This window comes from Rhamphochromis longiceps, linkage group LG1 (assembly GCF_057381845.1).
Source record: "Rhamphochromis longiceps isolate RC_006_pf linkage group LG1, R_longiceps_female_GT1.1, whole genome shotgun sequence".
Taxonomy (NCBI): Eukaryota; Metazoa; Chordata; class Actinopteri; order Cichliformes; family Cichlidae; genus Rhamphochromis; species Rhamphochromis longiceps.
This window is the reverse complement of record NC_140557.1, coordinates 34,488,924-34,516,446: the sequence shown is the minus strand read 5'-3', so window position 1 is coordinate 34,516,446 and position 27,523 is coordinate 34,488,924. Positions and strand designations below refer to the sequence as shown.

Below are 27,523 nucleotides of genomic sequence, written 5' to 3'. Positions count from 1 at the left end.
TTCTCTTTTCACTTCACCCTCCCTCTCTGTTGCCAGGGCATTATTCAGGATGTGAAGCTGATTTTTGCTCCCAACGGCTACATCACACAGTGTCCAAACCTTAACCGTAGTAAGTACCGTGATTAAATTCATGCATAGTATTGAGTATTAACAACATGATAGAAAAAAAAACTTTAGTTTTATTAGTGTGTGCTATTGTCAGCTGGTGGTCACCTCTATGGAAAGCTTTGAAAGGCTCTGTCTCCTCGGGTAAAACCTCTCTCCATTTTTGTCTCCTTCCTCTGCTCTGGCAACGTGGCTTTATTGTGCTGTATATCAGATTCAGTGCAGCCTCTCTCTTTGGCTCCTCCATCTGTTTACTGTCAAAAAACAGATTAAGATACAGGGCCACCGCTGCACTACTGTCTCTGTCACTTGATCAATAAGGCAATCACACCTGGGTGCTTTATTGCTGATACTAACAACAGGCTCAATCCTAAGACAAAGAGTCTACAGCTATGTAAAGCTTCCCTTTTGTTTACTGTTGGGTGAGCTGTGGCCAAATAAATGTAGTCATTCTAATGACTTCTGTCTTCTCCTCTGTTAATCTCCTATTTAAATGCTTTCCTGTTGCTTTTCTTTTCTTTGTCTCTTCTTTGTTTTGGTGCTTGCTGTTCATCCCTTGAGCCTGTCCCACCTGCAGTGATTTTCTGAGCCTGGTGCAAGGCATCATGGACCTTCAGGAACTACTGGCTAAGATGACCTTGAAGGTACGAGCAAAGAATAACCTCCCACGCAGAAAACTGCTATAACTGAGTCACAAGAGAATTAGAACCCTAGGAGAATGTACAGTATGGTGTACCACCACAGTAAAGGGAGGTTTTTCAGATAAAAGAAACAGCCAATTTGCAAAATGCTGGCAACCATGTCTTAAAGGCTTAAATAAGGTACCAACTAATACCTTTTTCAAGTTGCAATCTGACATGTAAATAAAAAATAAATGAAAATGAATAAATAACTTCCTTCTTCAGTGCAGCTGGAGAAATCCAGCCCCTTTGATTTTGTTGCCGCTTCCACTGAAGCACATTGTTCTGTCTCTTCTGAAGTCAGCGTCTCGTTTTTGTTTAATTTCAACAACACGGTGCCCAGTAAAGAATAAGTTATTGTTAGGGAAAAAAAAAAGAAACCATAATCTGTCTTTAGAAAATATGATTATTCTGCCTCTTATTATTGTGAGCATGAATCAAAGTAGTTTTTAAAAAGAAAAATACAAAAGATAATAACGTGCACGGGAAGGGAAACAGAAAACAGACAGTTACTTTGTCCCAAATGGTCGTTCTGTTTTTACAGTTTTCACTTTGAATACAATTACTCCACAACAATAGAAATAAATGTGAATGCACCCACTTTGTTAAAGCTCCTTGGTCATGCAAATTACTTGTTTATAGAGTAAAAACGTTGATGGTAAACCTCATAGGGACAAAGTTAATCCCACTTATCAAATGTTCAGCGTCTAAACAAAATTTAGATTTGGTCAAAAAAATGACAGTGAAGTGTCTATAAAATGTGCACCTTTAAAAGAGAAACCAGCAAAGTCATCAAATACCTAACCCAGATCTTTCTTGTTATGCTTAGCACCACATGACCATGCCACCAAGTTTATGAATACAATATCTTGAGAACAAGGTGCTGTAGGATTTTCAAACTGATGCCATTAGTGCATCTCCTAAAATCTCTGACATGTTCAAATGTTGGTCACGTTTTTTGAAAATCTTATGAACACGATAAATCGAGAAAGATGTCACCTAGGATTTTCAAATTTATACCATACGAGTTTCAGTCTCAAAATCATCAGAGGTCAACTTTTCTGAAAATCACCTAGTATTATCAAATAATACCACAGGTGAATCTGCTTGGAGGCTGAGGGCAGCAGCACTGGCAGTGTTTTTTGACCAGTAGCAATCATTGGAAGCTATGAGATTATGATTTTGATAATGATCTTTATTTATTGCTTTCCAATGTACTGTTCTTTCTCTTGGTGTTTTACACCCTGGACAAAGGCCTCACACTATGCCACACCTTTACTGTTTTCAGTAGTAGCTAACTGTTTAAGCAGTATAAAGGTTTTCTATTAGGTTTGATATTAGGTTTTTCACACACATAACGGACATGCGAACCAGGGTTCATAAAGGTGTCATGAAATGATGACTGCACTGGTACAATCAGAGGTTACCAGGCAGCATGCATTCAAGCTTAGAGCCAAATTATTATTATTATTAACCTTTATTTAACCAGGAAAAGTCCCATTGAGATTTAAAAACCTCTTTTTCAAGGGAGTCCTGGCCAAGAGGCGACAACATGTTGAAATTACAAAGTTAAATTACAAAGCATGACCCATTTCTAAGACTGAACATCTGCATAAATGAATGCGTATGAACGTGTGCTTGTGTGTGCGTGCGCACTGCATGAGTGCGTGCGCACTGCATGAGTGAGTGATATAAGGTGAGAGTGGATGAAACAAAGACATCTTGGTGGGTGGTTGAGCTGTAGAGTCATTTTCGGCGTAAATGAGATGAAGAACATTACCCCACCGGTACCTCCTACTTCACATGAGTGCAGCCTAACCTATTGCCACGTGACCTCACTGCACGTACAAGCCGCAGCAGGGAGAATGCAGTCATCTCCACGGCTAAATGGCTGTCTGCCTCTGTGATGTGGAAAATAGAGGAATTCAGCATGAGGTGAATAATTGCTTGGTCCTGAGCATGTGACGTGGAGTGTCAAGGTGGGGTGAGATGACAACGCATTTGCATGTATTACACCTGAGATGGAGCCCGAGGATGTCTTTGTGCCAAAAAGTATACTAGACAAAGCTCAGGACCTTTGTTTCATGATACCACAGCATGCAGTATCAGTATTGATCCAGTTTTGTTTCCCCATATTTAAAATTTTGATTCGCTCCAGTTACTAAAAAGGAAGAAAAAAAACATGATGTTTACTCGGATACATCCAAACTAACGTTTGGTATTCACCCATGTATGTCATTTCAGTTCTTGAAGTCAGCAGATATTAGACGTCTCTGAATTTTGGGTTGAGTTTTCAAAGATATTTCTTATTTTGTGGAGCAGCATATATATGTTCTTTATTTTATTTATCATAAAGCATCATGGATGAACCATTCAAGCTAAGATAAATATTCCCTTTAAAACATTTGGTCACATAGAAATAGTGAAAAGTTGACTGCTTGAAGTTGCTTGGGCATTACCGCAGGGCCAGCTTCAAAGCTTCACAGAGGCAAAAACCAAATGATGATAATAATATTAATAGGTAACATTTTATAATATGGGCCGTGACTAAGGGAGCAATTGCCCTGTAATTAAAATAAATTTAAGTACATTTTTATTGAAATTACAATGTAGTTATACTTTCATAATACAAATCTATTTGAATATGTTTATTTATATATCTACAAATACTTAAAGGTAAGCATACTAGAATAAGGAGTATTGAGTCAGGTTTTTACTGAAATAATTATACTGTAAGTAAACTGAAGTATATGTAAGTAATTTTACATAGTGCATAAGTAAATTTAAGTATTGCATAACATCAGGTATTTTAAAGAAAAGGAGACAGATTATTCTGTAAGTAGGTACTTTGTTGTAAGTACTATCTAAGTAACTTTAAGTTGTGCATATGTAATGTATTTTACAGGAAAGAAGAAATAATTACATTGTAAGTTAATTTAATTAGTGTATAAGTACCATTAAATAATAACTATTGCTATAAATATCACTACTAATATTGGTATTAGTAAGCGTAACCCAGCGGTCTGATCCTGCAGTTTTAGAAGGTTAAATCCAAAGGATAAGTATTTTTGAATATAAATTTCTATAATATATACATGTTCTCTCAGTGTTCTCTCTGTTTACTTCGGCTTCCTCCCACAGTCCAAAGACATCCACGGAGTTAATTGGCAGAATAGAATGGCTTTACTATTAATATGAATAATGATCTATGGAAACCCAAAATACAATTCATTAATTCCTTCCTAATTCACTAAAATGTGCAGATGAGCCCTTTTGCAAATTAAATACCAGCTTAATGTGGTGAAAATCTTCTATATTAACCTCTGCAAACTGTTTTTTTTTTCTGTCACTACTGTAATCCCAAGTGCTAAAGCATTACCATCACTTGAATTATAGATGCACTGATGCATTGAGTTTCAAACCAAATCCCAATGTGTGTTTGTTTCATTGTTCCAACTAAAATATGATAAGCGCTTAACGACAGACAATTCAGATCTTGATTACAAACAAAATTTAATTAAATGTTCATTGGCCCAAGACTCACTGGTCCCCAGAATATGATAAGATTGAACTTTTACGTGCTTGACATATCTGTCAGACAAGCAGGAACGGCAACAAGTGATGAATGACGTAAATATCATAATGTGAGGCTTCTGGTGTGTCGACTTTGTGTTTAGCTGGGACTTCACACCTCTCTCAGGCTGTTGTATCCACCATAGGAGATCCATGCCTGTTAACCTGTGACTTCTTTATGCATCGTCACGGCGCCATTTGATGCTCACACTGTACAGGAAAGGTATTCCTCTGTGGTGCCTCAAGGCAGCCTCCGAGCCTTTGAAATTGCTTTTCAAACATTTTGTTTTTGGGCTTTGACAGGACATATCTCTACTATTCATAACTCGCACAGCATTCCAGCAGCCAGCCGAGACTTCTCTAAATGAAGTAAAAGGCCTCTGTGACATCCAGCATTTTTTATTTTTTCCTGAAAAGCGTCTATCATTTCCCAGCTACTCCTGTCTTTTTGACTCTGAGACCTGGGCAGCTCTCAGAGGAGCGAAGTGGTGGAAAGGCAGGGTTGCAAACCGTCTAAGTAGACCTTATAATTTCTGAGTGCTCAGATCAGTTGGAGTTTTCAGATTTCTCCAGCTTCCCATCTATGAAACAGAACTCAGATTTTGTGTGTGTGCGTGTGTATATTTTGTATTTTTTAGGCACATGTAATATACACATAAACCCAACAAATTTTCAAATGATAACTTGAGGATAGTGGGTTAATGTACAGGTAATCCCAAGCCAAAAAAATCAAAAATCTAGGCTAACTGAGTGGAATAAAATATCTCAAAGAGAAAAGAAATCTGATTTTGGTCTACTCCAACCCGTGTGCCACACAGTTGTCAGTCAAAGATGCTTCACTTGTGTTGAGAGACAGCTGTGAGGAGTGTCAAGCAGGAAATAAGCTGAGGAAGAAGGGGCTGATCAGTGTGTAGGAATATAAGAAGGGTGAGGTGGGATCGAAGCTGTTAGTCCTGTCATTTCTCAGTAGATTATAGCCTAAGGTCTCAAGCATGAGCTGAATGATGATGACTTATTATTCTATGTGCCCTACTAATGAGTGGCTCCCGGCGGAGCACCTCGCGGTGAAAACCATCCAGGGCATGCCAGGGGGATTATGGGGAGGGGATGAGGGGTAAAACCAGCATGCGCACTTAGACTTCTGATTTCATTTTGTGACTCTGGCGATTCTGTGTACAGCTGAACTATGCTGAGTCTAGGCTGACCCAGCTGGAAGGATGTCATTGCGAGAGGACCTGCAGTGCCAACGGTCTGGTCTACCGGGATAAGGAGCTGTGGGTAGAACCTGAGAACTGCAGGAACTGTGCATGCAAGGTGAGTGCCAACCTCATCCTCAAAGACTGAGACCTTGGCTTTTGGTTATCTACTTTCAATTATCACACCCTAAAAACCTCCTTATCAAACACTTTAATCTCACACTGGTGACACATAATAGTGCAGCAGCATCTTACGGTCCTTTTTCTCTCTTTAATGCAGTCTTTCCAACCACCATACCTGCCACTTAGCTCTCTTAACTTGCCTTCCCATCAGACCTCCTATTCACCCAGCCCGAGCATCATCTCTCTCTGCCTCCTGCCCGCCTCCTAATAAGTGCCCCCTAATCAGCCTGACTGCCTGCACTCATACATAGGAGCCAGATTTTAAAATGCAGTGAATCAGGCCATCGCTGGCCTGGGAGAATTAGACTTGCTGCATCATTGCACATCAAGCACAGGGTGAAGTTTTGTCAGTCTGGTTTCCTCCCATGGACATGCCATTAACTGATAACCAGGGTGTCCCAGGGAATCATTTCAGATGACTCTTGAAATGAAGAGGCGATGGCAGAGAGCGAGGTATCAGTCTCAAAAATTAAGACAGTCCTTCAGAACCTCGACTGTCATCAGGCTACCCTCATTCAGTCTCTACTGTGTGAATAATCTGTTTTCAGATTACATGGCGTCATCGTTTGTTCATTATTCTTAAATAGCACAGCTGTCAGTTTAAGAGTAGTTCTAAATATAATGTTATGAATACCGGTAGTTTGAACACGTCGCGAAGAGCTCTTTAAACCTTAGCTAAGGTTAAAAAGGTGCTCTATAGGTGCAAATAAGGTGTAATCAACAACTTTCAACTACTGCAAACCTTAGTGGATAAAAACATGTATCACACTATATGTGTTACAGATTTAGTGGTAAAAAAAAAAAGTCCCCAACCCCCAAGCTAAAGATTTAAAATGACATAAATACTTAAGCAAATGTATCCTATATTGAGACACAGAAGGGAGGAGACATACATTCAAAGTGAATTTTACAGCAGTGCCATAGGCAAGACCCTTATGTTCACACCGAGCTTTGGATTTTTTCTTGTAATGTTTGTTTTTATTCATTTAAAACAAAAGAATATCGCCTGCTCTTACAGAACGGTGTGGTCGAGTGTCGCAGGATTTTCTGTCCTCTGGCAAACTGCTCAGAAGACTTGTTGCCTGTACATGTTGATGGAAATTGCTGCAAGACATGCAGACGTAAGTATAATGAGTAAGAACCAAGCCCGTGAACAGAAGTTAATTTTTCTGTTCATTTTGTAGTCACTATGACCCAAAATGAGTGACTACGACTCAGGAACAAAGTGTTTACAGAGGTCGAGAAAAAGAGCCATTTTTACATAGACATGTTAATTGGGTTCAAAATTAGGAAAAACTTGGCGTGATGCCCTGTATCTGCCACCTCTTTTAGGCTATAAGTGGCTGAGAAGTGCCTGATTTGCTTTGTTCATTTGTCACTTTTTGGAATGAGCTCTTCTTAGCTTGCTATCTTATGCTTTCGACACCATCTACACCATTACTTTTGAAGTGCCAAAGCAAGAGAAGATTTCTGGTGTTGCCTTTTTGCAGCAGTGTAACAATGTCACATTGTTCCTTTTCTTTGCTAGAGAGAGACAGCAATTGGCACAGCCACAAAATATAGCTTTTAGGTTAGATAAACTAGTGTTGTGTCTTAAAAAAATCCCCTTATTGACTCACTATTCACTGTAATGGATAGCTAAAGACTGACTCAGTAATAAGGGGCTAAATTTGAAAACCAATTGTTGCCTACTGGTCGCTTCAGTATCAGGCTGTGATGCGGATGCACTTGTAGCTATGGACTTTGTTAAGTTGCTTTTTCATGCTTTTTTGTTTTTTTACCAAAAGCTTTGGTGCTTGCTTCTAATAAGCAATTTTGTAGCCATGATTGAAAGCAGCAAGGATTGCTGCAGGTCTCTTTGAAAATATGATGTATTCACAGTGTTTACTTGGTCCAACCAACAACACAAACCTCGAAATTAGCAAAATCAGCTAAAGCAAAGCAGGAACTTTGTACATCTAAACCAGGGGTAGGGAACTCCAGGCCTCGAGAGCCGGTGTCCTGCAGGTTTTAGATATCACTCTGGGTCAACACACCTAAATCTCACCCTTATCTTCCCTGCTTCGCCTCTATGTTCTTGTCTTGTCTTGTGTGAATTTACTTTCCCTGGAACAGTCTCTCACTGTCGTTCTCTAAACCTAAAAGAGAATTATGGATTTGATCAACTGGTCTCTGAGTGCTATTGACACCCTTTTCTCAACGAGAAGTCGGGGCTCGGGAGAGCCTGAGTGCCCTGGAGGGACTTTCCCTGCCGGTTACATGATGGACGGGTGGCAGAACTGGAGGACCGTGTGCCTGGCGGGACTGTCGATCGAGGACGCTGAAGATATCTACCTATTCGGAACCATGATAACAGGGTTCATGCTGATCGGCGTTGGCTTAGCCCTGGTTTATCAGAGAAATAAGAAAGCGGAACCGGCTGTTCAAACCCCCACAAGGCTGCCCGCTGGATTCGAAGCGACGGGACGAGGTGCGACCTCTCACAACGAACGTAATATGGTCAACACCTTGGAGACGCTTACAGCTGCTGTGAAGGCTCAAAACAACACCATTGAGCGTATGAGGGGAAACATCAGAGAGAGGCCTGCTCAAAATGAGACCCTTGAGCGACAGTTGGAAAACATCGCGGAACGGATCACTGCAGTTGTGAGGTCTCAGAATCAAAAGACTGACAACACCACGGAACAGAAGTTTGATACCATCATGGGGAGGCTCGCAGCTCTTCAACGGGAGATCGAGAGACCAGCCTCGGAGTGCTAGAATTCGAGCTGCTCACAAAGGAGAAATCAACAATATTCAACATTTGGACACCACGGCCCCAGCTGCAGGCCCAAGGCTGGAGCCCACCAAAACAACTCCCTGATAACGACTGTGTGATGACTATTCTTCCCGCCCCATGAAGGACACCTGGATTGGCTGGAGGACTGTTTACTTAGCCTGATAGGCCGAAGGACACTGTCTCAGCTAAACTATGGACACGCACACACACACACTTACACTGATAAGCACTCACTCATCCCCCTCCCTTTCCAACGCCTTCGATGCTTGTGCCCTACCGGGGATGATAGCAGTCAACTGGACCAGCACAGATGCTGCAGGACCGGATGCGCTGTCTACGCCGGCTCTCTCTTACCCTTTACCCGCCCCTGTTGCTTGTCTCGTGTTTCTATGGTGTATTGATAGTCATGTGCTTTTGTGCTGAGGTGTTTTTTCTTTTATCAAACTGTTCTCCCACTAGGAGCTCAGTCTGAGTGGAGTTTTTTTTCTCCTCCTCTTACCTCATGTAGTGTATTTTCGTTGTTTTTTTCCTATCAGCCTACCTTCTGACATGTCTGCCCAATGTGATGTTTGTGTAAAGTTGGTCAGAAGGTTCCTTTGTGAGTGCGCATGCGCCATTAGCGTACTGCCTGCTGTAACCCCTAATTTCCCTCGGGATGAATAAAGTATTCTGATTCTGATTCTGATAAATCAAATGATTAGTTCATTACCAGGCCTCTGGAGAAGTTCAAGACATGTTGAGCAGGTAATTAAGCCATTTAAATCAGCTGTGTTGGATCAAGGACACATCTAAAACCTGCAGGACACCGGCTCTCAAGGCCTGGAGTTCCCTACCCCAGATCTAACCAGATAGATACAGTAGGTGCAACTTTTGTTTTTTTTTAATGTGTTAGGCTGGGCTGTTGTTTCTGGGCAATGTTCTTCTGACACAGTGAAATCAGAGTAAGCTATGGGCCGAGAGCGAAGATCACAGTCATCTGATTTTTATGGAAGCTGAAATAGAATCACTGTAAAAAGCACACAGGGGTCTGCTTACTGCTCAGAGACAACTGTCTTCTTACTATACTGCAAAAACACTGAATCCCCAAAGTACAGACAGCCTTTGAATAATTTCAGCCTCCTCTGCTTCTCCCTCCATTCACTCCTTCCTCGTCTTCCTCCCCTGTGAACATCAGAGCTCTGGCACAAACGAATGATGGAGCGGCGCTCCGGAGCTGCGACTGAGTGCTCCACAGTCCTGCACCCCGGAGAGGAGAAAAAGCAGGACTTCATATCATATGCTTCACTTTCTATTTCTGCTTTATCACCAGAGGAATATGCAGAAGAGACTTCCTCTGTTGTATTCTTAATGCGCTGTTACAGTTCCTTTCCGCTTGTGCACACTAGCCAAGAACAACTTTGTTTCAGATGGAATTAACTATGCAAAACTTCAGCCTGGAAACTTTTTTTTTTGTAGGCAACCTCCAGTTCTCAGTGTTAGCTGAAGAATTTATTCAATTTCTGGTATTTCATAGTTTTTGTGCTTACCCAAACAAAGTGATATAGAAATTGTCTTGTCTTGTTGTTCATTTATTTATTTTTTTTGCCTGCAGCAAAATGTACCTACATGGAACAGACATTTTCTGAGGGACAGCGGTTTTTGTCCAGGAGCTGCCGGGAATGCAAGGTAACTCGTCTTTTATGTTTCCATCCTCTCCCCAGCGTTTAGTCTTTATCGTGCAACCACCAGACAACGCCTCTTTGGAACTTGAACATGCAGTGCTCATGTGTGCAGTGGACTGCTCGGTGTGTTATTCAATTAACCAGCAGGCCTTATTAGTTTTCCCACCCTCCTGCAATCTGTTCAATCTGCCTTTTTTTTCCCCCACCGCTCTAATGGCGAGATAGCCAGGTAATTAGAATAACTTATGAACACGGCAACACAAAGGCCTGATTTGAATCAGAGCTTCATCATTGCGTAGATTATAATTGAACTCATTATTCCAGTTCAGCATAGAACAGAGGTGGGCTTTCTCCACTGAGAAGCCATTTATCTTTAAAGGCACTATTTTAAGGAGAAAATTAGCGTTTTATGCATATAATTGCTTACAAAGACCCAGACATCTGGATTCCTGGACTCTTTATTAGCCCTTAGAGACCCTGAAACATCATTAAACAACAAATGTTTGTTTCAAGCAATTACAATCATATTTACTCCTGGACGTAAGATCTGCTAAAAGTCCAATTTGGGCATATTATATTTAAAGGGGGGTTAAAAATGTGTTGTTTTTTTAGCCCTCTTGGCACAAAGACAGCCTGATAGTTTTAATGTGTGTAAGTCAATATGTGCATTTTTTTTTTTCTTTTGTGGTGACATGTCAGATTTAGCATTGATCTGATCTGATCCTTCTTCAGATTTTTGCTCTGGCCTCTCACCCTGGGAGGGGGAGAATGGGGGAAAAGCAATGACATATCTGTATGTGTGTCATACAACATGAGGCAGAAACACAAAAAGAAAGAGAAAAGAAGGAAAGAGAGGACCACTCTAGGCCAAATTATGAAGTATTATGATGCGTGGCATTAGTCATTCTGCTCGGCAGCTTCAAACCATTAGTGTTCATTTAAAACTCTGTTAGTGCGTTCACATGTTTAAGTCCACTGACTACAAATCCTGTGTGTTTGATCACTTGCCAAAAGCATGTCATCACTTTTTACTTTGATTAACGACCTCTGAGCCAGCCACTGCTTTCAACTGAAAGCTAGGTCACCTCTAGGGGTGATTAACTCTTAGGGACTCTAAATAAAATTGTCACTGACAAAAACAGAGAATTTCCATTTCTTTAGTATTCACTGATCCAGCATACAGCAGAAGCCTTTAACTTGAAAATCACACGTTCAACATAAGTAACTTTTTTTAAATCTCTTTATATTACTTCTGGCTTATTTCAGTACTGATCATTTTAGTTTACCTCAACTTTATTTTATTTATTTATTTTTTTTACACAATTTAAATCCAAAACATCAGCTTTCAGGATCCGAGTTACTTGCCCTACACAACCTGTCACTCCTCCAGCCTCTACAGTCTTATAAACGGTGTGTCTGGAAAGTATTCCCAGTCTACATTTTGTGTTTTTGTTATTTTATTCCAAAATGTATTAAATACATTTTTAAAAATTATTTTTTCCACCTCAAAATTCTACACATAATACCGCACAATGACAAGGTGAAACAACTGAATAAAATAATGGCGATAATAAAACATGTACACACAAAATTGAGCTCAGGTGCATCCTGTTTCCACTGATCATCTGTTAGATGTTTCTGCACGTGACTGGAGTCCAGCTGCACTCAAAAAAATGAAATTGGGTGGTTATTAAATTTACAAAATTCAAACTAGTACAATCTAGTAAGAGTGGTTAGTTGCCTGGATTCACAAAATTCACAAGATCACACAAGAGTTCAAACCACAGGAAAATCACTGGGGTTAGAAGAGAAAGATAACCCTAAACACACTACGTATATGCCTTATTGTGGTTTAACCTGTAAAGGACAAAAACGTACAGAAAATTCTATATAAAGCCTTGTAATCATAGTTTCCCTATTTTTTTGAAGTCTAGATTGACAGCTCGGTGGCACAGGGTTAGCACTGTTACCTCGCAGCAAGAAGGTCTTGGGTTCAAATGGTGAATTCAGTTGACTGAGGATTTGAGGATTGTATTGAGGTACAGATCTGGGGCACGGTACAGAAACATTTCTGCAGCATTGTAAGTCCCAATGAGCAGAGCGGCCTCTGTCATCTCTAAATGGAAGAAGTTTGGAACCACCAGGACTCTTCCTAGAGCTTGCAGTCAAGCTAATCCGATTGATTAGGGTAGAAGGGCCTTACTCAGGGAGGCGACCAAGAACCTGATGGTCACTTTGACAGAGCTCCAGCTTTGCTCTTTGAAAAGAGCACCTTCCAGAAGGACAACTATTTCGGCAGCACTCCACCAGCTTGGCCTGTATGGTAGAGCGGGCAAACCCATACAGTGAAGCATGTTGGTGGCAGGATTATGCTGTGGAGATGTTTTTTGGGATGCAGGAACTTGGAGTCTAGTCAGGGTCGAGGGTAAGATGAATGCAGCAATGTAAAGATATATCCTTGATGTTCATCCTTGGTGCTCCAGAGCACTCTAGACCTCGGACTGGGGCGAAGGTTCATCTTCCAACAAAACAACAACCCCAAACACACAGCCGACATAATAAAGGAGGTTCTTCAGGACCACTCTGTGAATGTCCTTGAGTGATCGAGCCAGAACCCAGACTTCAAAATGATTGAACATCTTTGGAGAGATCTGAAAATGGCTTAAAATTATTCTCCATCCAACCTGAAGGAGGCTGAGAAGTTCTGCAAAGAAAAATTTGAGAAAATACCAAAAATATATGTGCAAAGCTTGTAGCATCATACACAAAATTATTTCAGGCTGTATTCCTGCCAAAGGTGCTTCAACAAAGTATTGAGTAAATACTGTGAAGACTAATACTGACTGATGAATTATACTGCACTGTGCACAGGCTTGGTGTTGCTGAGCTCATCATAGCTGTCGATGGCACCAAACAATGCCAGTATTCAAAGAATTGATTTGACAACCATTAACATATAGTTGCATGTTAAAAATAATAGAGTAAAAAGTGCTTTTCAAAAATAAAGTACGTGGTTTCAAGGTTTTCGGCATTTATTGGTATTTTCTGAGATTTTGCAGATTGGGCGAACAGACTAAGCTTAAGCCAAACTGGTAATTTTATTAATTAGTGATGAATATATTCATTTATTTGACAGATGGCAACACTGTAACAGTTAGATATGTAATCGTTTTATGAAGCTAGCTAAAATATTACCATATATATATTTATTTCCACCCTGGTCACACACAGAGCAACATTATAATTAATTTTCAAGTTTTAAAGTCTAATATTCATTTTATTTCCATGGTTCCTTTGGCTCCTTCAGAGACAAATGATCTATTTGGCTCATTTAGGCTTTTCCTCATTCAAATGTTTTTATGTGTCTACTGTTTGAGTCAGTAGTGCAGAAATAGTGCAGCTTTAATAAATTAAAAATTAACTGAAATACAGAATACATTTTTAGAAAAAAAGCACGATCAGATGGAGAGACAGAGGTTCACCAAGAAACTGGGCTATTTACAGATGACATGAGAAAGCAGTTAAAATGGTTCCTACTTCCTACAAAGGGACGACATTGAGGAAAGACGTGAAATATTAATATATATAATTTACTCAATACCCAGTATGGCCTTTCAAAAACAGCTGATTTAAGTGTTTAAAGTCAGGAAATGGGACTGATAAGAAAAAAATTGGTTGAAGAAGCAGTCCTGTGGATGAGAGGTTGCAGTTTTAAATATTATAAGAGATCAGATTGTATAACTGGTGGAAAACTGATTCTTTCTTAATGCATAGCCCTTCACACATCTGACCCCATCTCTGAAATCACGATGTCTTGCCTGTGTCCTGTCCTTCCAGAATGGCCTGATGGTGAAAGTCACAGAGACCTGTCCAGATCTAAACTGCACCCTCAGTGAACAGATCTTACCAGATGGCAGATGCTGCAATGTTTGCAGAGGTACATGTTTCTTTCCACTTCCCACTGCACTTTTCTCAGTTGTATGGATTACTTTTTTTTCTTCTTCTTCTTTCTTTTTTTTGCATGTACACACACGGTACTGTGTCGCTGTGAGGAGTAAACACAGCCGTCTTCCCAATGCTGATTCAGGCTGTGCCTCTGCAATAATTTAGTCTCTCTCCCTTGTCATCCACTGTGAATGCTTTTTGGCCCGTGTACCTTTCAGAGCAGATTGGTCTTTCTGCCATAGAGCACCTGCTATGCCTATTTACCTGAACCCCATTGCTTTGGCAGGGAAATGCTACGGGGTAAATAGCCACTGGTAATTCAGTAAATACATTGAATAAACAAACTACAGGAGGCTGCCATCTATAGAGACATAATGAAAGAATCCCTGGGGCAGGTTCTGAGTGAAGGAAATTGCGCTCTTGTTTAGGTAAGCTAGCATTTCTTAGACTCACTGTATTCACACAGGACGGGGATGAAATGGAAAGGAAAATACATGTTTGGGAATAGGAAAGAGAGGGAGACGAAAAGATAAATGAGTATAGCATAAGACAGCAAAAAGCAGAAAGGTAAGGGAAGGTAAAATGAAGTCTTAGACTTGCTGTGATGAAGAGAAGGAAGGGGGCAGATGGGAGGTAAATAAGGTAAAACGCACATGCCAGCAAAAGAAAGGAAAAGAGATGACGACTACAAACTGATATACTGACAATACTGAGAGTGTTAGGTAAAGAGTAAAGAGAAAGCAGGAGAGGAACTTAAGAGTAAAGGAAGGAAAGGACTTGAACTCCTTTTGTTGGAAAGTAAGAGAAAAGAGTAAGGAGAGAAAAGACAGCTATGCATTATAAAGGGAAATATAGCTGAGGAAGGAAGAACAGAAAAGTAGATTTAATACAGTAAGGAGCAGCAATTAAAGATTAAAGTCTCAGTGCCTCTTCTCTCCAAACCTTTTCTTACCTCTCCGACACACACACACACACACACACACACACACACACACACACACACACACACACACACACACACACACACACACACACACACACACTTGCTAAAAAGCCAAGTCGGTCATTATTCATTATCATTGTTTCCAAATCATCTCCAGGCCTCTTTTTGCCGCGTCGTGACTTGGTCCTTTACCACCACTCTGAGATGTAATTGTACCTCGCTGTTAAAGTCCTCGGAGTCACGCTGGCTTTGTTAAATTGGTAATTACACAATTGTCACACAGTCTTCATACCAGGTAGAATTTCACCGGGGAAAGAAAACAAAGAATTGCACAGTGTGAGGGGCTCGTGCAAGTGTGCAGTGCAGTGCAAATCAAAATCCAGCAACAACTCCCCTTTTACATAAACACACTATCACAGTTGGTCTCTCTGTAGCATGTACACATGATCCTGTGAGGACTCGCTGCAGATGATTTAAGGACTGAGAGGGAGAATAATGCAGGCACAAGTCTTTCTTCGGTAATAGCTCCCCAGGCTCCCTGCCTCGCAGGGCTTTTATGTGCAGCCAGTCTGTCACTCATTACAGGACATGATGGGCTATATCAACTCGTACCTACTGAGCAGGAGACAATCATCTATGTCTGTCTGTCTTTTTGTCTGTCTGTCTCTCTGTCGGGTCACATTTTTGTGCATGTGCATGAGTCTCACTCTGGCTTGGTTCAGATCACAGAGCACAGATGAATGATAGATGTAGCTGTTCTTTATCTAGGTAGGCAGAAATGATCACACACAGGCAGGAGACCAGAGTTTGAAGTTATCATCTAACTAGCTACAACTAGGTACTTGTTAATTATTGCCAAAGGGGGAAAAAAAACATCAATATCATCAGTGCAATTAACCTCACAGCAAGCCCTGTTATTTGTCAGATAATCACATCAACACTCCAAACAGCACCAGCACCACAAAAGGACAGTCAAGAGGTCCAGCTCAGCTACTCCAGTTAGCTGAGATAATGTCTAGCAGGCAGCTAGTGGCTCCAGCCACCTGTGCCAGCATCTACTTGTAACCAAGAGGCCCCTTTATCATGCAGGACTTCAATATTTAAATGGGTGACTTACATAGAAATTCACCTGTTACCATGACCAGAACCTTTTTCTTCTTTTGTACTAGGCATAAACATGTTTATTCCTCCTAGCAAGTTGGGCACTTTGATGTGTACCCAGTGGAGATTAACTGGCTTTTGTAGATAGTCTCAAGTGGCCATTTGAGGAACTGGCACTTCATCGTTTGGCTTCATTTTTCAGCCCTGGCAGAAGAGTTAGGGAGGGAGGGAGAAGAGTTAAACTACTGGGCACAATTTCCTCTAGGACTGAAACACAGCTGGTCATTGGGGAAGTCAGCAATTGGAAGTTTTCACTCATTGCTACTCTTCTGTAAACACGGCTGTAATTATTCCATGTTGCCTTGAGATAGCATCTTAGCTGCACACACAGAATACACTCTACAGTATTTTAATTACATGGCAAAGCTTGTTATACTGCAGTTTTGTGTATGTGTGTGTAGTTGTGTTTTGAATTTTGAAAGTTGTCCATTCTGTATAACTGACGCAGTGCTCCACCTGTTGCGTTAGTTGTGGTTTTTCAGAAATTGAAATTTCATTAAAAGGATGTCTTCAAATACTGTAAGAGCACCGTGGCTCACTCAGCCGAGTGAATTGATGACTTGGAGATCTTCCTACATCAGCAGAGTGTGTGTGTGTGTGTGTGTGTGTGTGTGTGTGTGTGTGTGTGTGTGTGTGTGTGTGTGTGTGTGTGTGTGTGTCTGCATTTGCATGTTTTGTCTCGTTAGCACGTGCACTTTTACATGAGAACTTTCATTAATACACCAGATTTATTCAAAGTTGTAAACTCACCGTACACTTCAGGCACCCTGTTATCCACAGTGTTGTAGGTGACAGGAACAAGGTTGCTCCTTTGTGCATTTATCTGCTTTTATCTTTGTGTTACGGGCATGTGTTACGGGCATGCATGTGTGTGTGTTTGTTTGTGTTTGTGTGTCTGTACACAACTTTTTATAGCCTTGAGTGAGCAGATTTCAAAGGTTTCCTTTGCTCTTTTCTTTTAGGTTATGACTTCTGCGCAGAGGGACTCATTTGTGGGGAAAACTCAGAGTGTAAAAACAGGAATACTAAAGCAGAGTGTGAATGCAAGAGTGGCTATGCCTCCATCCACGGGGATTCTACTTACTGTGAAGGTAGGACCATATTTTTCCCCAGCTCAGGTGAGCTAGGGCCAGCGTGGCTGTCTCATAATGTCTATTAGCACAGGATGTTAAAAGCAGAATGGGTGGCAGCGCGTTGAAGCGTCAAATTCATTGTTCTGTTTTAGGAGGGTGTTTATGAAGGCCGTTGGCTGCAGACTGAGATTTGTTATGAGCTCTGGGTATGACATGATGATGACTGGCTGTAAAGAGAACAAGGATTGTTCGGTTAAAGAGCAGCTATGAACCAGGCTCGGGACTTTGATTATGCTATTGGGGCTGTTGTTAAAATAGATTTTCTTTTTAAACTTATAAGCAATTTGCTTCTTTCATAGGAGTTTGACAATAGAGCTCTGGCACTCCTGTTTTGAGCTTATTGTGATACAGTCAGTATGATTAGAGGGTGGCAATAACAAACACAATAAGATAGCCATGTGCCAACAGTGGTGGAATATGTACTTACAGGAAGTTTTGACACAGCCTTTCAGGATAGTTTCAAGCTTTTGCTAAAACCAAACTTTTTTGGTAAACTTAGCTTGCTGTTGGAAGGATTTTTCCGCCTTACGCTGCATGCTGGGCTTTCCCTGTGAATCACGGCATCCGAGTCTGGAGCCATTGCTTCGCTCATTTTCAGGGGTTTCCAGCCCGTCTGGAAAAAGTCGGTCATCGGGGCGCTTCCACCGCATGGGTTTTTTCGGTGGAGCAAAAGGCTCAATCTGTGGGTGCTGGAGGCCCAGATTACTTGCGATGGCACTAATGGCCTTATTTGACTGAGAGGCTCGGGAGCGTCAATCTGTGGATTGAAGGATTTGCTCAGCGCTCGGTGAAGTTGTCATTGGGTCGCCGCCACAACAGACTAAATCCACTAAATGTGCTGAGAGCTGTGTAGCCACAAGCCCTCCAGTCTGTCTGCTTTTGTTTGATCTGCATGGTAAAGAGGTTTACCCAGAGCACCACTCAGTCCACAAACCGTCCCACACCGTATGAGGAAAGGCTGGGAAACACTGATTGTTAGATCAACTATGTAAATCGTGGAGCCGTGGCTCTTGGCATTATCCCTGCGATACCCTGAAGGCATCGCAAATTTCTGTTGTTGCTGGATTAACGGGGATCCAGACGTACATCACGGTAATATTTGATTTGGCTTCAATATCACCTCCCAACTTAAACTGGCTTAGATTTAATAATAATAATAATAATAATAATGGATACTTTATTGATCCCCATGGGGAAATTACTTGTTTTTCTCTGCATTTGACCCATACACTCAGTGAAGCAGTGGGCAGCCCACTAAGCAGGCGCCCGGGGAGCAGTGTGTAGGGACGGTACCTTGCTCAGGGGTACCTCAGGGTAGCCGTTAAGTGGATTCGAACCGCCGACCTTCCGATCATGGGGCGACCACTTTACCTACTGAGCTATCCCTGCCCCACAGATTTACGCCTTTTCCGAGCAGACTGGAGTAATTGAATCTTTATATGTGGGTTATAATCAAAGCACAACAGTGTGATGGTGTGTCCTCACATCCTAATGATTGTTTTATAGAGCATATTAATTTCTCCACTTATATTTTATAAACATGAGATTGTGTCTAGCTGTGGCACTGAGCTGTTATTAAATGTGACCGTTACGTCCTCATAAATGATTTAATGTGCCACTGAATAAGTGAAGATGAGATTATTTACTTGCAAACAGAGGGCTGTTTGAGCAAGGATGAGAGGATTTAAGCAGAGCTGCTTTTCAGCCTTCTGGCTTGCATTCAGTCGCCTATCGTGTCCTTTTTTTTTTTTTTAGCTGAAATTGTTGATATTTGGCTCACAACTTTGGATAAACTCTGACTGACTCAGTAAATATTTTGGAGACTTTTACAGGACTTTTTTTTTTTTTTTTAACTTGTGTGACTTTTTTCAAATGTTTTCATTTTTATGGTGCACATAAAGGTCAATGAAGTGACCGTCCATGGTTCCTCGATCGTTTAGGGCAGGGGTGTCGAAACTCCAGGCTTTGATGGCCGGTGTACTGCAGGTTTTAGAACACACCTGAATCAGATGATGAGTTCATTACCAGGCCTCTGGAGAACTTAAAGACATGTTGAGGAGGTCATTTAGCCATTTAAATCAGCTGTGTTGGATCAAGGACACATCTAAAACCTGCAGGACACCAGCTCTCGAGGCCTGGAGTTCAACACCTGTGGTTTTAGTTGTTTTTAGACACTTTTCCATAAAGTGTCTAAAAACAACTAAAAACAGTATACATTTAAAAGTCACCATCCAGTGAAAATAACAGTGTCAACAACAGTGTAATGTAGAGCTACTGAAAATAAATGTAGTGATATAGAAGATTTAAATTTATAACAAGACACAAAAAATAGCATTCTATGAATAATAACTACTGATGAGACTTCATGTTTATTTCTTATATGCATTTCAATCAAAAGTAAATAAATTAAAAGTACTGGATTACTAAATTAATTTTAGCACTAGGAATTGCAGTCAAAATAAACACCAGCAGATGCAAATTAAGTATTAATTAGGTTGTAAAACAAACAAAACATCATATTTCACTATTTCTATAAATGGGATCAATTTCTCACTGCATCACTGATATACAAAGGTGTGGCAACATCCAGTACCCTATTTATCACTGCTCTACATTTACAATAGGGTTCTTTAAACACAAGGCTCAGTAGGTGCATCTGGTGCATGCCTAAAAATGAATTTATTATCCCTTGCGCTTTAGGAGAGTAGGGCGTATGATCAAATGTCTAGAAGTCAACACAATCGCCACCTTTCACACAGACCGTTCTCATTCCCAACGTGTATCATACCGACAATTTGTCATGTCCCGAGGCATCTCATAGTCACGCGAAAGGTAACCTTCCGTATCCCTATGACATGCGCCGGATTGTGGATGGAATTCAATAGAATGACGTGCCCAGCAGTAATTCCAGCCCTAATCCTGACCTTAATCCTAACTCTAACATTAACCTTATCCCTAACCTTGACCACAACCTTAACCATATTAGATAGTGTTTTCCAAAGCGATTCATGATGAGAAAGTAAAATAAATGTACATGTCTAGATTCATTCCAAACGGTTCTCTTTTTTCCGAACGCGTAACATACCAACGATTTGTCACGTAGCGTTGGTATGTTACATTTTGGGATCAGAACGTGTTGCTTTCACAACACTTTTGAACTATGTGCTGTATGGGTTTAATCAACCTACCCCAGTTAGTTTTGATGTTATGACCACAAGTGTTGGAGTAGGAAGGGGTGAAAAACCCAATTTCCCAGATTTAGGAATAACACTGAAATTTGACATGCTCCAGACCATTACTGATTGGTTAGAATAGGTAATGTCACCGACTATCACAAAACCTGATGTTTGCTGATTGGCTGTGGCAAAGGCAAAGCACTCCTCTTTTTGTCTTAGCATTCAATGAAAGGCTATTGTTTGAATCTCTAATTGTGAAGATGAGTTTTTGAGTTTCAACGCAATTCTCATCCATTTCTGGGCAATGCAAGAATCCGGTTTAAAGCTGCTTTTTGAGGTCAGCAAGTTAGCTGCTGCTTTCTTCTGAGAAAGAAAAAAAAAGTTAGATCTGAACTGAGAAGGGGCAGTTCACAAAAAAAAAAAGAATAAATTAAGTTCTGTCCTGAGAAGAAAGGGGGATCTCTTTGAATGAAAATGCTTTTTTCAGGCATAGAAGTCAAAGAAGTTGGAGCATATTTTGTGTGTCTCCTTAAGCATGTGTGACACAGACCTGATTTCTAAACCCAGCGAGAATCTAAGCAAAAACAGGAAGGCACCTACTTGGCACATTATGAACATATGTAGAAATGCAAACATGGGCACACCCTGATGATGGTCTGTCCCTGTGTGGCTGTTTATTTTAAAATGTATTACTGCATTCGAAATGATATCTTTCTGCATTAAAGATCCAGGACTACTTGAAAATGTTGCCCTGGGTCTGCTCATTGTTATCTTAAAAACCCTTTACGTTTTCCTTCATTACCTCCATCATCAAGCTCTGACCAGTATGACAACATTACACACGACACCGCTGTTCTCCAGTTTTTGTTTGTATTTTAACCAGAATTGCTCAAAGCATTGTTGCTTTCTGACCTTACAGTATATTTACTGTGTTCGTCTTTATTTTCTGTTGTATACATAATGTTAAAATAGTAGAGTCTCATAGTAAACATTACCAAACCTTCCGATAATGAGTTCAGCATACACTCAAACAACTGATTCTTTGCCATCTTAAATATGAAGCAAGAATTTGGAGTAAACTGAAAAAATATAAAATCAAAGATTTTTATATTTAAATAATGAATCATTAAGCAAATCAAGTATATTTCATTTGACCAGATTCCATGAAGTTTAATGCTTCACATTTTACTCATGTAGCGAAATACATGGAACATTTACATGTAATCAGATGACTTACAGAAAGCCTTTAGGACATTCTTTGACTATATGTACAAGTAATCCCTGTAGAGGCAAAAGCACATGTTTTTTCTCTTCTTGGCTCTGCATGTCATTAAGAGTGGATCGTTATAGAACAGAAGCCCCACCCACCTGCTGCTGCAGCCATCTGTTTAACAGGTGGAGGGCAGGTAAAACAGCTTGTAACAAACACTGGATGCACCGAAGGCCAAGGTCCAGTGTAAATAAACAGGATTTAAAACTGTAAAAATGTGCAAAAATATGAATACTCTATATATAGGAGATATATATATATTCATGAAACTCATTCATCATCATTCATCATGTGTGATTCAGTGGGAACACCATGCTGGAAAACAGCAAAGTAACCTGACAACAAAACAAATGACTAAAATTAAAACAAATAAAAGAAACAATGTTGAAATGATGATGAGTAACATCTCTTTTGATAAGGCCAATTTTAAGGTCACCTCAGTGTCCAGTGGCCACCTAAAACAACCAGAATTTATAGAGCTGATCTTGGAAAAGCAAAATGTGTTTGGCACAAGTATGCATTCATATCATAAATGTGACTGCAAAAGCTATGAGACAGGACAGGAGTTACACAAAAAATTTATAAGAAATAAACTGGTAAGCTGGCTAGAGGCACTGTTGCTGTTTGACACTGGCTTCATGATTGTTACATGTGGCTTAATTTAATTGATTTATCTTAAAACTCAGAAATGTGTGACATAAGCCAATGAAAAATAGGAAAATAAAGAGCACTGAGGATTCCCTCTTCCTGTGTAACAACATATGTATCTCCTAGCTTTGCATCTAAGTCCATTATTATGACTGAAATTTCCATTTGCTGGTCCAAATGTGGCAATATGCGAACAGGTTTTTATGTAACGCTTTTCTACCCGAGCACTGAAAGTGCTTTACACAGCATGTCTCATTCACATACATTCAGTCAGAAGTGAGATGTTATTTGCGAGGGTATAGTCAGATAAATTCAATCTGATGCTTAAATGCTAATTGCATTTATAAGAAATGCTAACTACGACTTACGTTTTGCGTTACACATGCTTTGTTAGCTGCTTGGCGTGTCACACCATATGATGCCCCTCCATTCAGCGCACTGCGTGTTTTAACGTTTGTGCTAATGGGCTTATCAAAGGCTTATTATCCTCATCAGCTCTTGTTTACGCTGTCAGTGATATTCTTACAGTCCCAGTAGATCTACTGTATCCTTGCTCGGCTCCAGAGGATACAAATATTAACGCCGCCGCTGCCGTTGTTTTGCTGACAGCTTGTTAATCACAGCCTAAAAAATCTCCTGTGTTGTTGACACACTTTGGCTTGAATCCGCTCTAAATAAAGCAGACATGCTGATGTGGAAATGCAGTTGCATCATCGAAGGACAAACAATTTGATTCCCCATTCTCCTGGCTGAGTGCTGCAGGGACCCTCCTCCCAAATGGCCTGTTGTTACCCCAGGAGTCTGCTCTGTATGTGTGGTAGAAGAAATCCCAGCATGCGTCCAATACTGAACCAAAGTGCATCCTAGATAGTGGATATATTTCTTTCATTTTTTTTTTTTACAGCCTCTCAAGTGCCCTTTCTGTGCACTTCTTTCCCCTTTCATGTTTCAAATTAAAGGCGGTATCGCCACACTGCGTCCTTGGAAATGTTTATGGGTGAGCACATCAGGGAAAAGTCAGAGCAGTTAGCAAGACGCTCGATTGAAGTTGAGGATTTTCACATATGCGGAGCTGGAGCTTATTTCCATAGAAATGGTCTCAGGAGGTTGTTGTAGAGAATTCTCCTGCTGTCAAGAGCCCTCGTGGGTCACTCTGCCCACATTAATGGCAGCATTAGCTCCTGCTGTGCCCTGTAACTCTTCTCTGGCTCTTATGTGCAACTCAAACACCGACTCGCCCCTTGCTTTACACAGAAAGGTGGATTTGTTCCACCACCTCATCAGCTGGGCGTTTGTGGTCAGAGTTCAGTTGCTAAGTTCAGCTTAGGGTAATTAACAAGCGCTCGATCGAGCTTTTTAAGGCTTTTTAAGGCTTTTTAAGGCTATCAGTCACTGGCTCGCTTATTTTGTTTTTCTTTAGTGTTTTATTTGGTGCAGTTTTTTTTTTCTTCCTGCTGTGGGTAATAAGATTAGCGTGGCGCCGACACATCAAACCTAACAGGGCTATTTCTGTTTGTTCTGCTCGCTTTCATTTAGCACTGGAACAGCCAAACTCCCCAGGCTCACCAACTTGCTCTCTGATGTGTCCCCTAAGCTAACAGGCTCCTGGGAGCTATTTTTTATGATGTCCCCGATCTCCAGTCAATCTCCACTGACACCACAGCACATTTCTCTCTTCATCTTTTCCTTTGCTTTATCTCTCACCTCTTAGCTCTTACTGATAATATGGTGTGACTTTGGTGCTAATAGCGTCACAGTTAGTGCCACCGGAGTTGCTGCAACCATTTCGGCTGATGCGTTGCCATATTTCTTGACAGATTCTGGCTGGTATAAAAAGGCGATACATCAGCCTAAGTGTTAGTATTACCCATTTCATGCATCATGAAGAACTTTATTATAAAAAGAGGCAATCTTTTGATAAAGAGCACGGGGGGGGGGGGGGGGGGGGAGGCCTCACTGCACATATGAAAAGAAAATCTGTGTCATTCTTATGGTAATGGTATTGCTGGGATAATATTGATTCGTCATCTTAGGTGATGACTCATTTCAAATGAGGCTAAACATCACTGCTACCAGTGAATGTAGCTGATCTGCCTGAGATTAATCTTTTTTAAGAAAATTCCACCATGTGAAATGTTTTTGCTTAGATTTGAAGATCGTGAAATTAAATCTACCTTTTCCAGTTTAACAAAATGAAACAGAAAGTAGGCGTTATTTGCCCCTGTGTCACAATCTCTGAAAGAAGAAGGTATCCAGATTAGCCCTTTAAAGCTTGAACTATGGAATAATAGCCAGAAATAATTGCCTTTTTCGCTCACAGCTACAACTTTTTGAGTTTTCTGTGAATAGATTTTTGCCCGGATACCTGTGAAACCTTGAAATAAATCGAGAATGTGAAGAGAATCACATATTTACACACACACAGTGTTGCACTCTTACTAATACACTGTGGACCCTGCAGTGGATCACTGCCTTAGAGATCATTTCCTTTGTAGCAATAATTCATGTGAGAATAGTTCATGGTGACTTTTAGCATTCTCGCTGTTGGGGCCACAATTCATCGTCTCGCCTCTGGTTTTTGATGCAGTGGCCGAAGTCTAAAGAAATGTGGTTTGAACATAGCATGGCCTCGTGTCTTGACTCCTACTTGCTGAGATGTTCACATACCATCGAGTTGTACCTGTGTGCTACACCAGGGGGACAGATGAATTAGGATTTAGGAAGTTATTTGTGCTGGACTTTACCCATCTTGTCTCTCTGCATTGCTGAGCCGCCGTTATCGTGTTTTTGCAGAAAAACTGGGATGAGATGGGCATTTGGCTTGGACGGGGCAGACAGTCAGATTGAGGAAGAGCTGTATGGTAGTATGGGAAATTGCAGCTACAAACAGCACTACAGAAAGATCACTGGGAGTTCAAACCCGCAGGAACCATACCCTCAGAGTTGAAAATGAGCCAGTGAAGGGTAGCAGCTGCCTGCAGAGCTGCACAGTAGGAATAAAGGTGTTTGTGTGTGCATGACTGTGTGAGTACAGGTCTGCTTGTGTGTGTGTGGTGTGTGAAGCTGTCCTGGGTTTTCAGATAAGCTCAGAAAAACACGGTGCAGCACCTGCCCCGTGCTACAGCTTATCCACTGAAAACCTGACAGTTTGTTTACTTTTTCCCGCTGAGCATGACCACACATAACAACTTCCCAGCCCCAGGAAATATGGCAATATGCACGTGCGTTACCTGAAAGGTTTTTCCCATTTTGTATTACAGATCATTTCTTGTTCTCAGTGTAGCACTGATGAGCTGATACAGTATAGAGAACTTCATCCAAGTGCATCCTAAATCAGTTTCTCTTACATGTCAAATGATTTATAAATATAAATAAATTCTCAGTAAGTCTGTTACTTCAAAGTAGAGCATTTCCTAACACTCATGCAAAAGACTTTGTTACAAACACAAATCCAAAATTAAAAACACAATGCAACAAATGTCTGACACACAAGTCCAAATATCTGGGAGTTGATAAGACCAGTTTCTGGACTTCTGGGAGGGGAATGTTGTCCCAGACTTTGTCTGCTGACAATGACAAATGTTTTACGTTGATAAAAATGTTTTGGACTGCAGATCAGTTCCACACTTCAGCTCTTCTATTATGAAGCCATGTTGTAATCAATGCAGTAAGTGGTTTAGCATTATATTAGTTAAATGTCCAAGATCTTTAAAAAAAAGAGTCCCCTGGATGGGAGCATATCTGCATACTATATTTACCCATCAGGATTGATGGTGTTTTTCCAGATATGCATCCTACAAATTCCATAGTCACTAATATACTAATGACATCAGAAATGTAGTCTTTTGAACTGAGTGCTGATAGCAAGGCAGATGGTCCCTCTTTAGTCTGAAGGATGTGCCATCCATGTTTTGCCAAAAAGAATTTCGAATTTCACTTCCCAGAGAAGACGGCAGTGTTTCTGCATCATGTTTACTTATGACTTATTGTTTGCGTGATAGTGCTTTAAGCTGCATTTATGGGTGACACAGTGAACTGTGTGGCAATTTCTCGAAGTGTTTGTGAGCCCATGCAATGATTTCCAAAACAGAATCATGACTGTTTTTAATGCAATGCCACCAGTATTGTATTAGTATTTAGTATTTATTTATTTATTGTCATTGTCAAGAACAATGAAATTGCGTTTGGGGCTTCCATACAACCCAAAAAAAAGAAGAAAATAATAAATACCCCTTAAAACCCAAGTGTACATATTTAACCCAGTGTGACTCCAATGCAATAAGACAATCCTTAGCAATAATGTTCGTAGAAATTCAGACAAAGACCTGAGAAACATGACAAAATACAACAATGCAACCCATTCAATATTATTGTACTGTGAGATATGATATCAGATATGATAGTTATCTATTTAAGAAAGAGGGGGGCAGGAGGGGGAAGAGAATAAAGATATGATGCACCAATGCAGACCAGTTCATTGCTATTAAGAAGTTGGATATGGTTATGGATATTTTTATCAGTATTTTTACCAGTATCGGACATAATATCATCAAAAGATTACTAAAATCTTTTGATGATACTATGTACTGTAACTGATGAGACATTCATTTCATGTTAAGGAACACTGGTTTAAAGTTGTTCCACAAATTATCGATGTAGCCTTTTGGGTTTTTTTAAAAGACTGATGAACCTCTGCCAATTTCTACTTCTGAGAAACTGCCTCTTTGAGATGCTCTTCTTATACCCAATCCTGTCACTGACCTGTTTCCAATTAAAGTAATTAGTTACAAAACATTCCTTTGGTTGTTTGATTTTGATACCACTTATTTTTCCAGTCTTTCCCGTTTAAAATGAGATAATATTTTGCCATTAAAGTGGCTTAAAAGTGCGGGGAAAGGGGCTAAAGTGGCTTGTTTCAGAAAAGTGTGAAATGAGGGTCTGCATCAAGGCCCAGTATAGTGTAAACTGCCAAATTGTGCATATCCACTCCAGTAGAGCCCAAGAATTGGAGATTATGTATCGGAATTTCAGGAGCAGGACCACGCCTCCAAACAGGCTCCTTCCGGTTGT

At 40.5% G+C, this 27,523-nt stretch overlaps 2 protein-coding genes across 2 annotated transcripts in view; both read left to right on the top strand.

The window, feature by feature from the left end:
• The window catches only part of LOC146679073 (protein kinase C-binding protein NELL1-like), a 312,233-nt gene that overhangs the window by 112,117 nt on the left and 172,593 nt on the right, over nucleotides 1-27,523 (top strand). The window contains exons 6-12 of the mRNA XM_085407775.1: nucleotides 37-109; nucleotides 667-749; nucleotides 5,538-5,672; nucleotides 6,756-6,858; nucleotides 10,108-10,181; nucleotides 14,015-14,114; nucleotides 17,189-17,317. Of these exons, the coding sequence (XP_085263901.1) occupies nucleotides 37-109; nucleotides 667-749; nucleotides 5,538-5,672; nucleotides 6,756-6,858; nucleotides 10,108-10,181; nucleotides 14,015-14,114; nucleotides 17,189-17,317 (697 nt within the window). The remainder of the gene's footprint in view (nucleotides 1-36; nucleotides 110-666; nucleotides 750-5,537; nucleotides 5,673-6,755; nucleotides 6,859-10,107; nucleotides 10,182-14,014; nucleotides 14,115-17,188; nucleotides 17,318-27,523) is intronic.
• LOC146679074 (uncharacterized) lies at nucleotides 7,838-9,048 on the top strand. Its single transcript, XM_085407770.1, has one exon. It carries the CDS (start codon nucleotides 7,889-7,891, stop codon nucleotides 8,495-8,497), a length of 609 nt encoding a protein of 202 aa, XP_085263896.1. The 5' UTR covers nucleotides 7,838-7,888; the 3' UTR covers nucleotides 8,498-9,048.